This window comes from Melanostigma gelatinosum (genome assembly GCF_949748355.1).
Source record: "Melanostigma gelatinosum genome assembly, chromosome: 10".
In the NCBI taxonomy this organism is placed as follows: domain Eukaryota; kingdom Metazoa; phylum Chordata; class Actinopteri; order Perciformes; family Zoarcidae; genus Melanostigma; species Melanostigma gelatinosum.
The window spans coordinates 25,677,749-25,696,908 of record NC_136643.1 but is presented as its reverse complement, the minus strand read 5'-3'; the positions used below and the strand labels follow the sequence as shown (position 1 = coordinate 25,696,908).

The 19,160-nt window shown below is 43.1% G+C and overlaps 1 protein-coding gene across 1 annotated transcript; it reads left to right on the top strand.

Annotated features, from left to right (window-relative positions):
• Positions 1 to 852: 852 nt before the first annotated feature.
• On the top strand, positions 853 to 18,948 carry rnf17 (ring finger protein 17; the record flags this gene model as incomplete). The annotated part of the gene is made up of 36 exons (XM_079277279.1): positions 853 to 865; positions 3,196 to 3,308; positions 4,241 to 4,338; positions 4,452 to 4,533; positions 5,646 to 5,732; positions 5,915 to 6,018; positions 6,510 to 6,678; positions 6,792 to 6,868; positions 7,508 to 7,707; positions 7,830 to 7,910; positions 8,260 to 8,418; positions 9,518 to 9,689; positions 9,833 to 9,974; positions 10,096 to 10,283; positions 10,363 to 10,492; positions 10,714 to 10,876; positions 10,996 to 11,111; positions 11,411 to 11,528; positions 11,677 to 11,794; positions 12,042 to 12,299; positions 12,985 to 13,132; positions 13,499 to 13,611; positions 13,695 to 13,785; positions 14,103 to 14,224; positions 14,409 to 14,586; positions 15,101 to 15,212; positions 15,758 to 15,921; positions 16,145 to 16,264; positions 16,347 to 16,427; positions 16,916 to 17,038; positions 17,172 to 17,228; positions 17,520 to 17,630; positions 17,748 to 17,871; positions 18,064 to 18,199; positions 18,288 to 18,474; positions 18,847 to 18,948. The coding sequence occupies 36 exons, from the start codon at positions 853 to 855 to the stop codon at positions 18,940 to 18,942; spliced, it is 4,551 nt and encodes a 1,516-aa protein (XP_079133405.1). The 3' UTR covers positions 18,943 to 18,948.
• Between the last annotated feature and the right edge of the window lie 212 nt (positions 18,949 to 19,160).

Below are 19,160 nucleotides of genomic sequence, written 5' to 3'. Positions count from 1 at the left end.
ACCAAGGTGGTCTGCTCTCACTTCAACTCAACGCCACGAGCCCGATTCATTCGGACACTTGTGCAGAGGTGGGAGTCGTTCTGTTGAAGCACATGTACTTCAAGTAGTTCTTCAGCGCTCCGAATCGGAGCTAAAGCATCTTTATAAAATACACAAACACCATCAGCTGCAAACTACAGACCAGAGTCAAACTGGACAAGTGGAGATATTCATGTGATGCAAAAGATACATATTTACCCTTTTTCAGACTGCCTCACATCATATCTATCAACAAAAACAGTAACATTTGCACATATAAATATATATATATAATTAGCTTTAGGGACTAAATTCCCCATCTGTGAACCCATCACCTCACAGACCGCCTGTCTTTGGCTCAGTCTTTGGCGCCCCCAAGTGTCCACAGAGAGGAGCTCACAAATGAAACTATTTTCTGTTTTTATTCTCTGTTACATTAAAACGTCATAACAGGCGCTTATGAAATAAATGTGTTATTTCAGCTGCCAGCAAGACTTTCACTGAATGAAAGCAGCTGAAATGCTCAGCAGATTAGGATTTGGCTACACTAAAGATATGCAAAATGATATGATAATTGTTTCAGCTTTTTTGGATAATTAAACCCGAGACTTTGTACGAACCTCAAAACAGTGAAGTGACTTTTCAACTCCACCAGCCGCCACTGGTGGTGACTGTTCATTTAAACTCTTTTTCCTCCCTTACCAAATCATAATTTCTATTTTTTTCTGAGCATCTCCTCAATCTACCCCGATGACAGCTGCAGAAATATCTTTTCACAGCAGACATTTTTGACTCATAGGAGGAAAAACACAGGTGAAATTGATAAGGTTGACAATGGCTCAGCAAGGTGAGCCAGCATTAATGTTATTAAACACACGGTGCTTTTGCTACTGTGACAAAAAAGGTTTATAGTGTCTAGATGTGGCTGTAAATCTGGTCAGCACTCTGTGCCCTTTGTTTTGTTATCAGACTTATTTTGTTCGACTGATAATGTCTCGAACCCGATCGCTCTTAAAACCTATTTACTCTGTGATGAAATAGAATGCTACTATTATAAGTTGCTTCATGATTGCATGTTTTATTTATATTCACTGTGTTCTACAAAGTATGACATCCATTTGTAGATTCTTTACCTATGAAAGAAGACTTGAGGAAAGGCCTATTGTGAAACTCTGTTGATTATTCTTGCTAAATTGTAAGTTTACAAGCCAAAGACCTTTTTGTGTTTTTTTTACAAAGAGTGAATGTATGTAAAAACTATTACTGCCTGTGATATATATAATCACACAATCAATCAGAACTTGTGCTTTAGTGTCCTCTTTTGTCCTCTTTCTGTCTTTATATATATATATATATATATATATTATAAATATATTTTCTTTCTGTCTATCTTTCTTATCGCCTGCGGTTGCTCCCCTGTTAGTTTGAATGTTGTATTGTGCTGTTTCTTATTGACAATTTGTGAAACTGTGCATGTGTAAATGTTCATTAAAAAATGTAAAATTACATCTATTTGTATGCCTGACAGTACTTCATTCAGTACTTTAAAAAAAAATTACCAAGAGGTGGATCTTCCTCCACCAGGTGTTGCATCCTGCTAATGATTAGTGTCACGTGATTGGTTATTTGAACCTGCCCGTCCATTGTTCAAACATGTTTGCTCTTATACACGTCTGTCTCATATAAAGTGAGACAAGAGTGGCTCAAAAAGAGACCTACAAAGATGAACCCCTGAACACATCACCATCATGTTAACAATATATAATAATAATATGACCTGATGTAATAAGATAAAACACATCAGATCACAGAGTCCATGACAAACTATTAAAATTAGACGGATAACATCAATAATTTAGTAATTAAACACGTTATTCTTCATTATTCAAGGTTTAAATCCTAAATGACACATTCACGACACACTCCTCGGATACATGAACGCACCTGCGGGATCACGTGACCAAGACACCCGGGAGACCGTCGTGCACGTTTTGATTTTGAGAAGCAAAATAACCTAAAAAATACTAAAGATGGATTCAGGAGACAACACCAGCCCTACGAGTTGCCAGTTTTGCGGGGAGGCGTTCAGCCTGTCGGGTACTATATTTAAATTCGTTCTGTTACAGTTTAATATCGTGTTTTATCATAACTTAACGTTACGTCTGCTAAAAATACGTCAATTCACCTGCTAACGTAAGCTAACTAACTAGCTAGCTAACGTTAGCTAGCTAGCTCGCTAAATTACAGGCAGACATGTTAGCAGGCCCGTTTTTAAGGTCTTAAATACCAATAATGTATACTTAACGCGTAAAATACAACTAATTATAGTGTCCTAGTGTTGTTTTCTTGTGCGGTGTGCGAAGCTAACAAGCTAACGTAAGTTAGCACAGGAGGACCTCAGAATCTCGCGCCAAATCTCGCGATGGTTGGAGACGTGATCAATGATTCTGTGATAACTGAAGCGTGATTGCAACACGAGCCGTGGTGTTAAAAACACTGATTAAAATGTTTATAACATATAATAATTATTTTAAAGGTGTTACAGATGTTGTTGAACTTCTAACTTAGCTTGTAATAACAAAATTATAATTTTATATGTATATTAAAACAATAATAATGTTGTACAAAATGTGAAAATGTGTGTTATTTAGCTTTTTTCAAACGTGTAACAAAATATAAGAATGACCAGGAACAATATACACCAAATTATCATTAAATTATATAAATTAACAAATTAACAAACAGATTAAGAATACAATTAAATATGAAATTGAATATAAAGATGAACCTCTTCATTGTTTTTCAACTGATGGTCTTAACCATCTGTTGATTATTCACTGTTAAAATCATTAACACTTTTTTACTAACTTATTGTCATATAAACAATATTAATTAACATATAAACTAGCAAATTACAAAACAAACATGTCAGCATGATGGTGACTCAACGTTACTTGAAACCATATTAAAAACAGTTTGTTTTAAAATTATGACAAATCATTTTCTTTCATGAAATCCTGACATTCTTTTACATTTGTATTATCTAGTAGTTGATGCTGAGCAGCTGTGCAGGTATTACTGTTGGATTGCAATGTGCTTTTAAATTGACTGGAAATCATAATTTACATTTATGTTTTATTAATCCTGCTGGTCTTTCCTTTGTGTGTGCTTTCTCAGAGGATGATGTGGACGGTAACCTCCCCCGTATGCTTTTCTGTGCTCACATCTACTGCACGTCCTGTCTGCTCTCCCTCCACCACCACGGAGTCATTCGATGTCCAGAGTGTGAGGTAATGTCCTGCTTCCTGTTGCAGCGAGAGAGCGGCTTAAACTCGGGAACATATTCATTCTCATCCTCCAAGAATCTCATTCTCAACTTCAAAGAAACGATTTTTAAAAACCTTTTCTTCTGGAAGATAAACTAGATATTGTACAAGATGAAGTGTTTGTAAAGCACACTGAATGCTCCACATGATGGGAATCAAAACAACGTCACTTGAATGTATTAAGTTAAATGTTACGTTATATATTAAATATAATATAATGGAAACGGAGCATCGGACTAAAGTTCTAACCGGAGGACACGGAGTCATGAACATAACGTGTTGACTTGTTAATAAATCACACAAAATAACTTATTTTGTGATTTGAAATCTGTTTCTGAGAATTAAAAGCCTACAAATTATATTCATGCAACATAACTTCAACGTGTTATTCTTGAAGTCACTGAGCTTTGAGAAATGCTAAAAACATTATTGTAAAAAGTGTTAATTTATACAAGTATTAGCATGATTAGCTGTATTTTTAAATTTTTAAAATATCAAAGCTCAATCTTTTACTCACTTTACTCTGTTTTCATGTCGTAGTTTATTAGCGCTCAGCAGACTGGAGTAGATCCTTAAAATCAGCACCTTTTCGTACAGAATTGTGAATTGTTTGAATCAGCGGTTGGTTATGAATATAATTATTATCAGACATACGAGAAGTGAAATGGAGGAAGCAAACAATGATGGAAGGTGAGAATGAAAAGACAACGTTGTGTCTCTGCAAGTTGAATCAGTCTGGAGATATCTCTGAAAATGGAAGACGGCGTCCCAAAGCAGCGCGTCCTTAAATATCTTCCGTTTAGTTGCGGATGATGTGTTTAATACACTCGATGCATTCTACCTAGGATGTAACAATAAATATCTTTATTTAAAAAGACAACGCTGTGTCTCTGCAGGTTGAGTCGACGCTTCCTGAAGGAGGAGTGTTCGGCCTGCAGGAGGACAGCAGGATCATCGGCCTCATCTACACGTCGAAAATGAACAGGATGAAAAGGTACAATGAGGTTAAGATGAACCAGGCAGCTGACACACCTGTGCTGTTTGTGTAATATGTTATAAAAGAGAGTGTAGTTCATCTCTGATAAGTGCTGGTTGTGTCTCTTAAAGGTGTGACCGATCAAGGAATCGCAAAAAGCCCAAAATATCACCGTCCAAAGACGTGAAGGCCGATACTGAGGGTCCGGAGCAGGTACGCCTGGTGACCACACGAGTCGCCTCAGCCCATCATGTCAACGTTCAAACTAAACTAATCTCATCGTTTTCACATTTCACATCACACAACTTTGTGTCGTTAGACTTTGTCCCTATAACATGGATTTATATCATCAGTTGTACGAAAACACAGCAAACGTTAAGGCCAAAAACAGACCCAGAGAGAGATGAACGGGTGGTTTGGTGCAGTGACTGTTGTGATTAATTCATCAGTCGATGTATGTGGAACTCCTCACTTATTGTCATATGCTTTCAGTACTGACCCAAGAATAACTGCGGCGCGATCAAATGTCAATAACATGGGGAAATTATTCAATGCCGATATTGAGCTCTTGCTGTTGAATGAGGAGACAGAGAAAAAAAAATATATATATAGTTCATTGTAATAAAAAAAAAAAAGCTAATATCAACCTTACGTCTGCATTTGTCTCATCTACCGGCATCAAAACAGGAAGTCGGTGGTAAAGTAGTGAAGCCCGCCTCTTGCTCGATTCGATTGGCTGTCTGGGCCGACCGAGAATATTTAAACTTTTAATGCGCGCGAGAGAAAAAACGCGGCTCAAGAGAGGAGCGTGTCTTTGGGTTTCTGTTTTCCAAAAAAAACGTAATCTATTGATGGACGACTGTGAACGTGGTTCACAGTTTGAATTTATATTCATATTATCATAAGCTCTTGGTGAACTTGTACGAACGCATTAGAAACGTTGTGTTTAAATAAAAGAGAGAACATTAAAGCACTGATCACATTCTCGCCACTCGGGGTCAGAAGAGCTCCTAAACAAGCTGACAGAAACGTCTCGTTTAACATCGTTACAGCCGACAAGCTGCAAACACGAGAAGAAATATGCATATTTTATGAGGAATAATAAATAGAGAAGATATCGATGGATAGTTATACATCCTGGTTCCTGGAGGAGCTGGAAGATGTAGCTGGTAAAAACACTCTTAGATATAAATCCATGTCTGACGGAGATGTGAGAGTTTTACAGAATGTGTGAACATGAAACTCAATGAAGTGGACAGAAGGATATAAATGACGTGAATGAATTCAGATTAAAACGGTTAAAGTTCTGGTTGTGGTTCATGTAGCCAGCTGATGTGGAGAAGATTAAGTTGGTGGATGAGGCGTTGGAGCGGGCTGCAGAAAGTCACGCTGCTCTGGAAAACATCCACGAGGTGAGCGCTGCACTACATCCCATAATAAAACGTCTCAGATTTCAGAGTATTTGCACACATCTGTCTATTTCTCAGGAATGTGGTAAAAGCAGTTCGGAGCCTTGTTGTCGGTGAATCTCACACAAACCCTGTCGAAGCTGATTTTGGACATCATCGATCAGACGGTTGTTTCCTCTCTGCAGACGCTGACCAACGGTCTGGCTGAACAGCTGAGGAGTGAGAAAGCTCGGCTGGAGGCTGAGATCAAGCAAGCTGCAGACAAAGCTTCACACGCTGTTCAGAAGTGGTGAGACTATAAACTGTCTATGAAACCTGTGAGACATTCAGGGCTTTACGTCTTGAAGGGACAGTTTGGATGTTCTGTAGTGTGTTTGTATGAGGTTCTTCTCCACAGTCAGTGTTTTACTACAGTAGGTGGAGCAAAGTGATGTTCTGCTGTGTATTTCACACATTAACACAAACTAACTAACTGATTGAGGCATCTTTAGAACTCCTGTGTTTTGAGGTGAAATCACTGTTTTTTGAATGGAGTCTGGTGGTAAAAAAACGTCTTCTGTTCCCCGCAACAAAGGTCCGTCTGACATCAAGGTAAAGAGATGAAAATATTCTAAATGTAGCGTCCACTTAAACTGATATAGATTCTTTGAAGTGTCTAAAACCCCCCTGCTGGTTCTCCTGTCTACTAGCTACTGTAGTACAACACTAACAGTGGTGAAAGTACCTCATACATACAAACACACCTCTGAATCAAACCGCCTGTAACTTCTTTGCCAACAGGAAGGACGTGCAGTTGAGTCAGCTGACAAAACTGGAGGCAGAGTTCTCATCCAGCCAGTCAGAGGTGAGCTGTGTGCAGAAGAGGATGAAGGCTCTGGAGATCGCCATGCAGATGGCCAGAGAAGTACGACGCGTCCCCACCCTGGAGCAGTACTGCACCCTGGACAAGGTACTCGAGTGTTGTACATCAGATACGTCCAAGTGAACGCACGACGCGTGGTCAGAAACTGAGTCGAGCAAAACTGATTTAAAACACTGTGGCTGCTTGTGTGTGGATGACAGGTTGTGGAGACGCTGCAGGCTCCGGTGGATAAACAGCTCTACGATATGAAATGCATCACTATGGGCTCCGGGATGAGGTTTGTCATTTTAATCCTGATGTTTGTTTCCTGTTTGTGTCATTTACAGCATGTGCACGACACAAATATAAAGCAATAAAAAGTTGTGTGTGTGTGTTCTAGCTGTGTTTTCCGGTCAGAGTGTCTGAATCAGAGTCTGGAGATATCTCTGAAAATGGAAGACGGCGTGCCAAAGCAGTGAGTCCTTAAATATCTTCCGTTTAGTTGCGGATGATGTGTTTAATATCCTCGATGCGTTCTACCTAGGATGTAATAATAAATATCTTTATTTAAATGGCACATTTCACACAGATGTAGCATCTCAAGATGCTAGTTTAACGTCAGCTTGAGTGTCAGGTCGCTAAACTTCTCAGCTGCTGCGTCGACGTTCTGCTTCACAAAGGAGTTCATCACACGTTCAGTGAGCAGAGCGAGGCACACAGCGTCAGGGAGGTGCATTTGTTTTACACTTTGTTCGGTCATTGAAGCGTAACACACTCGTACTACAGCTAATCTATACAACGTTTTCTGACGGTTGACCACGTGTCCCTCTTCTCTTGCAGTAAATATCGTTTCAATTACTTCGCCTATTAGCGGCAATTAACCTCAATTAACATGAATATATATTCATCTGGCTCTTAACTTGCTGTTCTCTCTCAGGTTGTCCGAGTCTCCTCCCAAAGACCACCAGCCGAGCGACTCCAGCAGGAAGTCCCCAAAGGGCCGGAACAGAAACTGTGTCTCGCCGGACCAGGAGAGCCCCGGAGCCACCAGTTCCCCCTCGCGAGGCTCCAACCGCTCGGACCCTGGAACTCCAGACGTGATCCTGGAGGAGCTGTTGATCGAGGGCCAAGAGAAAGGTGTGCGTTTGTCACGTGTTCCTCCTGTCTGAGTTTTGAGATCCAACCGGAACGTTAGATTTGTTATGATGGAGGCAGAAGAGAAGCCTTTTTATTTGTTAATGCTTCTTGTCCTCCTGCAGCTCCCCCCCCCACCGGCCCTGAGCTGGCCAACGACAACTGGAGAATCCAGAGGACGAGTGTGTCGTTTGGCAAGAGAAATGGTAAAGAGAGTCAACTTTTTCAACGCAGGCAGATACAATAAAAGTACAAAAAAAGATAAAAACGCCTACGATGCGGAAAACACGGAGCACACACACAGCAAACAACCCATAATACTGAGGATGTCCAGATCAAGTTCTTTTAATGAGTACCTAGCGACACAGAGTCCTGATCCTTCTGTTTTCATAGATAATACAGCTGCACAGTGTAAACTTCAAGTACATTCAAATCAATCAAATGTACATTGAGTTGCTCCTGCTCCTTTTCCCTCTTTCTCTGGTAACTCTGCCTATTCCCTTGATTCCTCTTACCTTCCTCCCTCTCTTGATTGTCCTCTCTCCTCCCTCCTAGTCACCCAGTGGGTGGTGGTGAGCCACGTCGTGAATCCGAGTCACTTCTACGTCCGCTACGTGGCGGAGAAGAGGGACAGCGACTTCATATCTAAGAAGATCAACCACTTCTGCTGCGGCGACGGCTGTAGCTTCACCTCCTGTGACGCCGTGGAGATCGGTGAGTTCGTGTGAATGATGGAGAACTTTAACTTTGAGCATATAGCGTGTAGGGCTGGGCGATGACAAACAATGGCCGTATTTCAACCAACCCACCCAATCTCTCTGCTGGTTGTTTGAAACGAGGCTTTTCATGTGATGTGAATCACAGCAGTAGTTTACATATTTAATGTATTCAGTGTGGAACGTGAAGCCATGTTGGTTCTGTTTAATATGTGTCCCCTACTTCTTCTGATAATAAACGGTATATTATTTTATTTTATATTTTAGTTTATATTAAATTATGTATTTTATTGTATATTATATATCATATTATTTTATTTTATATTTTAGTTTATATTAAATGATGTATTTTATTGTATATTATATATCATATTATTTTATTTTATATTTTATTTTATATTAAATGATGTATTTTATTGTATATTATATATCATATTATTTTATTTCATATTTTAGTTTATATTAAATGATGTATTTTATTGTATATTATATATCATATTATTTTATTTTATATTAAATTATGTATTTAATTTTATATTCTATATTATATTATTTTTATTATATCATATTTAATTGTATATTAAATTATGTATTTTATTATATTTTTATTTCATCATATTTTATTTTATATTCAATTATGTATAATTTTATTTAATATTATATATTCTATATTATATAATTGTTATATCATATATTATTTTATAATATATATTATTTTAAACCATAATTAACCTTCTTGTTTCTTTAGGGTTCTGTCCGAAAAAGTAAATTGAGCATTATGATTAATATTAATGGTATTAGTATTATTATTGGTATTTGTAATAATGATAATAAATATAAATCAGGATGATCGACACCGATCAATAATGAAAACGTATTGTGATAACATTTGTGTCCGTATCTTCCGGCCTTATTTCCATACAGCGATAATTGTTAATGTTCATGGTTAAAGTAAATGAGACAAAAGGTTAATTACGTTTATTCAGTGTCACGAACGGATGAATAATTCTGTAATTGATGGACTGATTGCTGCTGACTTCCTGTTTGATGGTCTACAGCAATGATTGATCTCCTTTGGGTTCTCTGCTCCTCTTCAGGCTCCCTGGTCTTTGTGAAGAGGGAGGAGGGACTCTGGTTTCGGGCCAGGCTGGTGGAGGTCTTTCAGGGCGGATGTGTGGAGGCTGTGAAGGTCTGCCCGGTCACCCAGCTGGCCAGCATCCGAGTCTTCTTCCTGGACTCTGGACTCTGCAAAAGACTCGCCATAGAGAGGCACGCACGCAAGCTATACGCGATAAAATCATTATATCAAGTTAATCATTTAATTATATCAGCAGAAAACTCTCCCCGAGCATCTCGGTATCGCTTCAGTGTAAAGAAATCATTCCAACCGTGTGTTTCAACATCTTCTCCAGAGAGGAGGAGACCGCTGAGTCCTCACTGAAGGCTGTGAACGACCGCCTGAGGAAGGTGGGCGAGGGCATGAAGGTGGAGCTGAGCTACTTTGTTCCTCAGGCCGTCAGATGTTCACTCAAGGACCTGGTCCCCTACCATCTGGTAAGACCGCTTCGATTCAAAACGTGGATAGTATTTTTATGTTGCAGTGTTGTTGATTTATGTATTTTGCAGCAGTAGGTGCGTTCGCTGTGCGTTCACTGTGCGTGTCTGGTTCTTTCAGACAAAGGGCTGGAGTAAAGAGGCCCAGCTGGAGTTCCTCAGCGTGGTTGGCTCTGCAGCGGTGGAGATGCGTCTTCTGGGTCAGGACAGAGACTCTCTGATGGTGGACCTGAGGAAAGCTCCCATGAACCAGTCCAGGGATGTGCCCATCTCCGTCAGAGAGTACCTGGTCTTCATCGAGGTGGCCAGGTGACCGGGAGAACTTGTGCCGATCACATTTAACTGATGTAATTGACTCTTAGTGGCCTAACGTCGTCTGTGCTCTCAGGTTCTATTGTCCAGTGAAGTTGAGCAGGAAGCCTCTGCTGTACTACCCTCCTAAATATCCCAAGATCAACACGGAGCGCAATGCTGTGGTGTCCCACATCAACAACCCTGCTGACTTCTACATCCAGCTGGTACTAAACTAAACATGCCCTATATTTATGTTTATATGGATATAAATATACACTGTATATACGTATGTATATGTGCTGAAACGAGGTGCCGATGCCAGCGATGTAGTTTAGAACTACTAGAGAACAGAAATGATCTAAAAAGAAAATAAAGCACTTTTTTAACATTAGCAATTTACCTTTTTTATCGTCACTACGTTTTATTCCCCCCCCCCCCTCCCCAGGTGGACAACATGGAGTTCGTGTTGCTCTCAGCGAAGCTCCAGGATTGTTACGGTGCGACTACAGTGACCGAAGCAGACGACCTGAGCATCTACTGCCCCGACATAGGACAGGCCTGTGTGGCCCGCTATAAGGACACGCTGTGGTACAGAGCTCAGGTCATCGGTGGGTTTAAGTCTCTGTGACAACACTAATGATGTCAATGCTGTGGATGACTTGAAGACAGAGATGGAGTCACTAAAATGTGTGTGTGTGTGTGTGTGTGTGTGTGTGTGTGTGTGTAGGTCATCCGAGGGGCAGAAAGGTGGAGGTGCAGTATATTGACTTCGGCAATAAAAAAGTCGTGTCAGTCAGCGACTTGAGGAAGATCAAGGACGAGTTCTTCGCCCTTCCTTCCAGGGTGAGAACACGGCCTGTTGTTCCTTCTGATAACTAAACATCATCGTGTACGCCTGCTGGAACTTGGCTTTAAACAACAATGTATTTCCACTGCATGGTACAGCTCAGCTCGACTCCTATACACTCACTTTTGGTACAGATAGATAGTTCCTCGTTAATGTAGGCCGGAAACTGAGCTGATCGCTTGTGACGACAGGTTGGCTGTTTTTAAAATAACGTGCAGACTGCAACGTTTTAACTCCGCCTCCTGGTAGCAGCTCAGCTCACTGGGAACCAACAGGAAGTGTCTCTTCTGTCCAGGCTGTCCACTGCTGTCTGTCAGATCTCATTCCTCCAGATGGAAAGAGGTGGAGCGACGCCTGCAGCCACAGATTCATCGGCCTGGCTCACCAGAAGCTGGTCACTATTGTGGCGACAGGTACTGTGTGCGTCTTCATGTTATCCAGCCGTAGGGATGGGTACGGTGAGGATTTGATCCATACTGGTACTCTTATCGATACTGCATTGTGATATTGCATCACTCGTTTTATATCCCCGTCTTTATTTCCTCACCTGTGCCCCTCCAGGACAAGTCCCTAAGGCTGAGCCTCTGCCGGTGAAACTGTTTGAAAGTCCTCTGAACGGACCGCTGGTCAACATCGCTGAGCTGCTGGTCAGAGAGCAGCTGGCCTCCTTCAAAGAGGGGTGAGACTTCAACCGCATCAGAGTTCAACAGCATGAACAAAACAAACCTTTATTGCACTAAACGGATAAAAGACGATGCTGAAATATCAACACAATGATGCTGATTTGTAAAGTCTGAGTTCATGCTTTGTTAGGTCAGTCAGCGAGACGACAAACAAACAGTTAAAATGCATGTTTTCTGAATGGAGTTTGGATCGATCGGCACAAGGCTTTACCATCTCCTCCACCTCCTCCCTCTCTCCTGCAGACTGCAGTCATCGGATGCTGGAGAGGAGTCGGTCATCTGGGACTCTCCTCTTGAGCTTGTCTTATCCACGGATGCTCAGGAACAAAATGTCTCCGGAGAGCAGAGCGAGGAGCCGCTGGAGTTTCATCCTCAGCTGAAGCTTCATCCTCAGCTGAAGCTCCCAGATCGACTGAAAGACCTGAAAGTGAGAGTGAGCCACGTGAACTCACCGAGCAGCTTCTACGTCCAGTTCACCCAGCACGACGCTCAGCTCCACAGGTCAGCTCTTAAACAAGCAAACCATGACTATAAACCATTTAAATACACTTTTCACTGTCGATGAATGACTTTTTGTGTGCGTGTGTGTGTGTGTGTGTGTGTCCGCTGACGGCTCTGAAAAGCTCTCAATCGTGGGTGATGGTTCATTCACATGTACAGCAACCGTATACGACATGTTGGTCGTCTCTCTTCTGCAGAATGTTAACACTCATTCTCTATTTGCAGAGCATGCAACTCTACAATTCAGTCTTTTCACAAGTTTTAAACTAGTTATTTTGTTTCGAAAAAAACTTTACCGAGACTTTAAAATGTCACCTTGGACTCTGGAACTCAACACAATATTCCAGACAAAAGTACAATTGAATTGCACAGCTTTACACTTAAAGTTAGGTTTGCTGAGCTCATATGTTCGTGTTGAACCACACAAGCAAACAAGAATTACTGTTTGCCTGACAAATGTGCGAAAGCAGTATTTTCCCTTACTAAGACGTCGTGCACACGTGGACGCAGTTTTTACAGCCGGATGCCGCAGTTGCTCTCAACCGACTGCAAGACCCAGTGCATGATGGGAAACGCCCGATCGAAGAGCCGATTGGCTCTTAGTATTGACGGCAAAACACCAAGTTTTGTTATCTCTGTGACTACCTGCTGTAGACTGTGTGTTGATGGAGTCACTGTGTCTCAGGATGTGTGAGCTGGTGAAGGAGGAGGTTGAGCTCACGGAGCCTGAACACCTGGAGTGGAAGGAAGACGAGTTCTGTGCTGCTCTCATCAACGGCGTCTGGGAGAGAGGACGCATCTGCTCACACGTCACACCAGAAGACTCTGCAGAGGTTTAGATACTCAAGTGTTTGTCTTCTGTTACAACTTTCTATACTGCAGACTAGAGGGAGAAAGGGAGGAGGATGGAAGTGAACCTCTGTTGGTTAGCCGTTAGCGGTGCTGCTAACGTTACTAGCGCTCCTCCTGTTGGTTAGCCGTTAGCGGTGCTGCTAACATTACTAGCTCTCCTCCTGTTGGTTAGCCGTTAGCGGTGCTGCTAACGTTACTAGCTCTCCTCCTGTTGCTTTAAACACTGATTGGTTGTTTACAATGAAACATGATCAGACTAGAAACACATGTTCTACTGAATGTTGGAGGATATTAAGTCTTAAAGGTTGTTATGAACTGATACGATGACATCGTCTCTCTGCTACCAGGTGATGCGCTGTGACCATGGCAACAAGGTGAAGCTCCACGTCAGCAACCTGAGGACGTTACCGCTCTCCTTAACGGGCTCTCTGGCTCTGGAGTGTTCTCTCACTGACATCAGGTCTCGCACACGGACAGACAGACAGACACAGGCAATTCCTTCTGTCTCAGTCTCTTTCATGGTTCTTGTTTCCTCTCTTTCAGGCCAGCAGGAGGTCGATCCATCTGGACGGCGACGGCCTGCGACTTGATCTCCTTCTACCTCACCGGAGCCTCGGCTGTGATGACCATCAAGGTCTTCCTCTGCTCACCATGGCGCCTTTTCTTACTCCTTCATCAACATATTGTTGTTGTTGTTATTATTATTATTATTATTAGTATTAGTATTAGTTACCTTAGTCATTTCCCTCTCTGCTCTCCACTATGCACCTCTTGTCTTTGTTGCTGCACTGACCTAGTTTCCCTATATATGTATGTGTATGTATGTGTGTGTATGTGTGTGTATATGTATATATGTGTGTGTGTGTGTGTATGTATATATGTATGTATATATACTGTATGTATGTATATATAATATATGTATATGTTGTATTCTCCTCTCCTGTTGTCCAGGAGCTGACAGACGAGCGTCCGGTACCCGTCACTCTGTTCTGCTCCAACAAGATGGGACAGTCCATCAGCATCGCAGACTTTCTGGCCAGCGAGGGCCTCGCCCTCAGGGAGAGAAAACCCAGGTGTGTGTGACTAAAATCAAGAGAGAAGTAGAGTCATTTTCTCATAGACTTCTATACAACCAGAGGAGTCGCCCCCTGGTGGACACGAGAGAGAATGCAGCTTTAACACATGAAGCATCGGCTGGCTGAAACACACTCTGCCCGATCAGGTTCTTACTATTTGTTTCTTTCGTTCCTCTTGCAGAGATGCTGCCATTCAAAAATCCAAAGAAGCTGATGCACAGTCTCCAGTGAGCGAGATGCAGACCGGCGGTTCTGATGGCGACGAAAAACAGACTCCCGCCGCTCCGTCTGCCGCTCCTTTCTCCTCCGTCGTCTCCACTCCAAAACCAGCTCGCCGCACCATTATGTCTGCTGAGAAGGTGATCTTATCAAACATTACGAACTGTCCAGACACAGTTTACTACTTGCATCAGTAGAGTAAAGATGGAGGAGCAGCCTTCAGTTTCTATGCACCGCATCAGGAACAAACTACAACTCTTAGTTCTTTAAGATTAAAGCTTACGACTTCTCTGTTTATGCTGTTTATTAAACAAAGTCTTTGACTTTGTATTCATATTCTGCACTTCAATATTTATCCGTCTCATTCTGTGCATTCTCTCTATCTTATATTTCATTTGTGCGTCTTATTATACTTCCTTGGGTTCCTTTAATATTTAGTCCTTTTATGTCTCATTTAAAGCACTTTATATTAGAACGGGCTTATAAATACACCTGCCTTGTAAAATATGTCGGCATTTGAGCATTTGTTGAGAATATAAAGTTTCTAACAAAAACTGAAATATACAAAAAGAATGACTGACCTGTTAAAAGATAGACTTCCCAATCGTGTGTGTGTGCGTGTGTGTGTGTGTGTGTGTGTGTACGTACACACAGGTGAAGACCAGGTCGTACGACCCCCCAGAGCTGCCGTGTCTCGGTCACATCCAGATCAGTGTTTCTGCCGTCGGAGAGGACGGACTCATTTACACCAGAACACAGAACCAAGGTTCTCATCAGAGCAGACCTTCACTGAGATCAACTTCTTCTTCTTTCTACACGGGGGGGGGGGGGCAATGATATAGAACAGGAGGAGCTTTAGTTTGTATAAAAAGTACAGTGTTTAGGTATTTCCGAAGAAGAGACGACTCAAACGTGTCTTTAGTGCAGAATAACACAGGTAGACTGTCATCATTCATAAAAAGCAAGTTGAATTTATTTGATCATTTAGTTTAGGGGGGGGGGGATGGAGGCTTTACATGTTACATATATATATTCACATGTTTCCATCCTCTCTCTGCTCTCCTCTCCTCCGCTTTGTTTCAGTTCATTTTTCTGACTCAACCCTTTGTAACACACGATGTGTTCAAGGACCGTCAGAAAGATGAAAATCTGACAATTACGATGTTTTTTCCAGCTGCTGGCTGAGATAAACGGTGTAGTTCAGGCGGTTTGTTTAAAGAAAACGTGCTCTTCCATCCCCCGGTGGGTTTTAAGTGTCTGTCACAGTGACGTCTTTCATCTCGACTCCATCGCGTCTTGTTTCTGTGTCAGAGGTTCAGCTGGAGCAGCTCAGGGAGAGGATCCAGCAGAGCATGAAGACTTTGCCCAGACAGAAGCCCTACACCTGGAAGTGTGTGCAGGGCTGTGCCGTCATCGGACCGGACATGCTGTGGTACCGAGGAACGCTGCTGGAGGTGCTGGGAGGACACGTCAAGGTCTGGAAGACTAAACACACTTCCCCGAGTCATTGTGAAGAAAGAAACCCGATCTGTAACAAATATATCTTTATCTTCTGTCGGCACGAAGTAACTTTCATCAGCAGAAACACCAGTCAACCATGGCACAATGACGACCACGTGATACGCTGAAAGGAATGTTAAACGGGCAAATTAATCGACTTTCCTTGCAGGTACAGAAATAAAACCTGTGTGTCTCCAGGTACAATACGTGGACTCCGGCCTGGTGGAGAACATCCCAGTGGTGCATGTGTACCCGATGCTGCTGTGTGACGACGTCCCTCAGCTCTGTATGCCCTGCAAGCTGCACAGCATCAACCCTGTAAGTGTGTGTGTGTGTGTGTGTGTGTGTGTGTGGGAGGTTTTGGTATTTCTTGTAATCGGTGATCTCTGTGTCTCCTGAGGTGGGGGGGAGGTGGCAGCGGGATGCGGTGGCCTTGCTGAGGGAGATGTTGCTGAACCGCTGTGTGGACATGCGAGTCACGGTAGAACAACACGGATGCCTTTTAATGAACACATGAACTGTGAAGTGGTGGTCGGCTGCTCCATCAGTGAAGCTCGGGTTATACTCGCCGTAGTGAAGTGCTTTGGTCGTGCACTTCTGAATTTTTGTAACCAGCTTGTGTCTGATTTGAATTACTCTCTAGACGCTTTAGAAGCAGGAAGTCTTACAAATCTACATGTGAGTAAATGTGTATCAGCCAAATCAAATAGTTTAGAGGATGTTCAACCTCTGTCTTTATAACACATGTGATAGTTCACTTGTTTCTTTACACTTATTGTAGAAGGACAAAGTCATCCATGAATATCACATCATTATAATCCCTCCTCTTCGTTGCATTACGGTGTTTTGCTGGTTACACTCGTTGTCTTTTTAGTCTTCACAGTTCATTCAGTTTGTACCTTCTCTGCTCATAGCAGCCGGTTTTGTGTGTGTGTGTGTGTGTGTGTGTGTGTGTGTGTGTGGCAGGAGGAGCTGCCCTCTGACCTGAGAGGACCCCTCACCGTTGAGCTCTTCCTGGACGGGCTGAGCCTCAACAGGATCCTGTGTCACCACGAACATGCCTCCATGGACCAGACGGCCTCCGCACAGAAGGTCCGTCTGTGTGGTGGTGGTCTGTGGTGTGTTGGTCGGTGGTGTGTTGTGGTGGTCTGTGGTGTGGTGGTCTGTGGTGTGGTGGTCTGTGCCGGTCCTCAGTTCACTCATAAATGTGTGTTTGTCTCTGCAGGGCCAGTCAGAGAGGTCTCCTGCCCTCCTGCTGGATGATTGGAGCATCGACATTAAGGTGTTGTAGTTACACTGAGAAACACTTCACTGAAATCCCTTGAACCACATTTACAGATATAAATTAAAGCAATGGACACGTTTTAGCTTTAACGTGACATTATGAAGTCAATGTTGGTTGTTAAACTCTTTTCTAATGAAAGCGGCTTCAAAAGTCAATCCACGCCGTACGCTCATTTGCATGTCGATGACATCGTTGTGCAGTAATTAGCATAAAGCTTAGTGGTCGTGATAACTATTAGCGGTAAAACTGAGTGTGAACGAGGCCTCGATGCTGATGCCGTGTCTCCAGGATCTGAGGGGCCCAGAGGAGCCCATGCTGGGGCCTTTCATCTACCCGGACCCGCCTCAGGTGGGGGAGCAGTTTCAAGTCCGGGTCAAGCACCTGTGGACCCCCAACGTGGTGATGATAACATTACTTACCTGTGAATGAGCGGATCCCGTTTGAATGATTTAACGATGTGTAAAAAGTGATTATTCATCATAAATGAAGCTCAACGGATGTTTGTCCGTCCTGCAGATGTTCCTGTGGCCGTCAGAGGGAACAGCTGATGTGGAGGTGGATGGAGAGACTCTGGATGAAGCTCTGACCAGAATCAACGCAAACATCAGCGCTCTGCAGCGACTCAGCAACTTCCGTCAGGGTAACGTGTCACAAATAACGTCGTATCGTAAGAGAGAGGTGACGTCATAGATAATAACGACAGACCTCAACAGAAGCTTTAATTGTAAACGTTTGGGACAGCACTGATCAGGAGCCAAGCATAGATATCATAAGAAGTCGTTTGGATAAAGAGTTTGACTGAAGCCTCACAGACTCTGCTGGCGGTCTGCAGGCGGTCCGTGTCTGGCCGAGTACAGAGACGGGAAGTTCTACCGAGCCAGGGTGATCCGGTTCTGCAGCGTGGAGCCCATCGAGGTCCTGGTCCGGCACGTGGACTTCGGCTCTGACGACACGCTGCCCACCAGAAAGTAGGACGCTGAGGAGGACGGTCCAATACTCGTCTCTCTGTGATACATGTAATGGTGCTATGAGTCAGGCGTTGTCTCTTCCTGTCAGGCTGCGTCAGATGCCCGCCGAGCTGCTGCGCTTCCCGTCGCCGGCGCTGAAGGTCAGAGTGGCCGGCTTCAAGGCTCCGAGTGTGAGCAGCCAGGAGGACGCGCTGCCCTACAGCCCCGCCTGGAGCATGAAGGCGGCGATGGAGATGATCGACATGCTGCACGGGAACATCACCGCCTCGGTCGTGGTAAGAAAAACGCACCGACGGTAGGATTCTTATTATACGTACTATGTTAGCAGCTGCTCTCAAGTAGACTCATCCCAAAGTCCACACCAGTGCTCCATGTGTTAGTGTCCACCAGGGGGCGACTCCTCTGGTTGTATAGAAGTCTATGAGAAGATGACTACTTCTCTCTTGATTTATTACCTCAGTAAACATTGTAAACATGAGTTTATGTCTCAATCTCTAGTTTCAAGTCTTCTTCAATACAGCATGATGTTCATTTAGTACATTATGGTCCGTTTAGAGTCACACAGACCATGAAGCAGGGGATGCTTTAGGGTCCGGTTAGAGTCAAACAGAACTGCCGTCATGTGGCTTCTTCTTCTTCTTGTTCAGGCGCGTGAGCCGGAGCTCACGGTGCTGCTGTACGACGAGAATGAGGAGCTGGTTCATCTTCCTCTGGTGAGCAGCGGACTGGCTGAGTTTGAGTGAAGTCGACACAGAGTTCAGTTCATGTAAGTTCTTACATCTTCTTTTCCCCAAAGTGTCTGCAGATGAGGTTAAAAAGTGAATTTTCCCTTTGATGAAGAAGTTGTAAGCAGCCGAGTGTTGAAGATAAAACATTGAGCGGCTCTTAATGAATTCCTCGTCTGGTCTTTCTCCAGGTTTTACTCGCTGACGTCCTGAAACATCTTGATTTTACTGGTTTG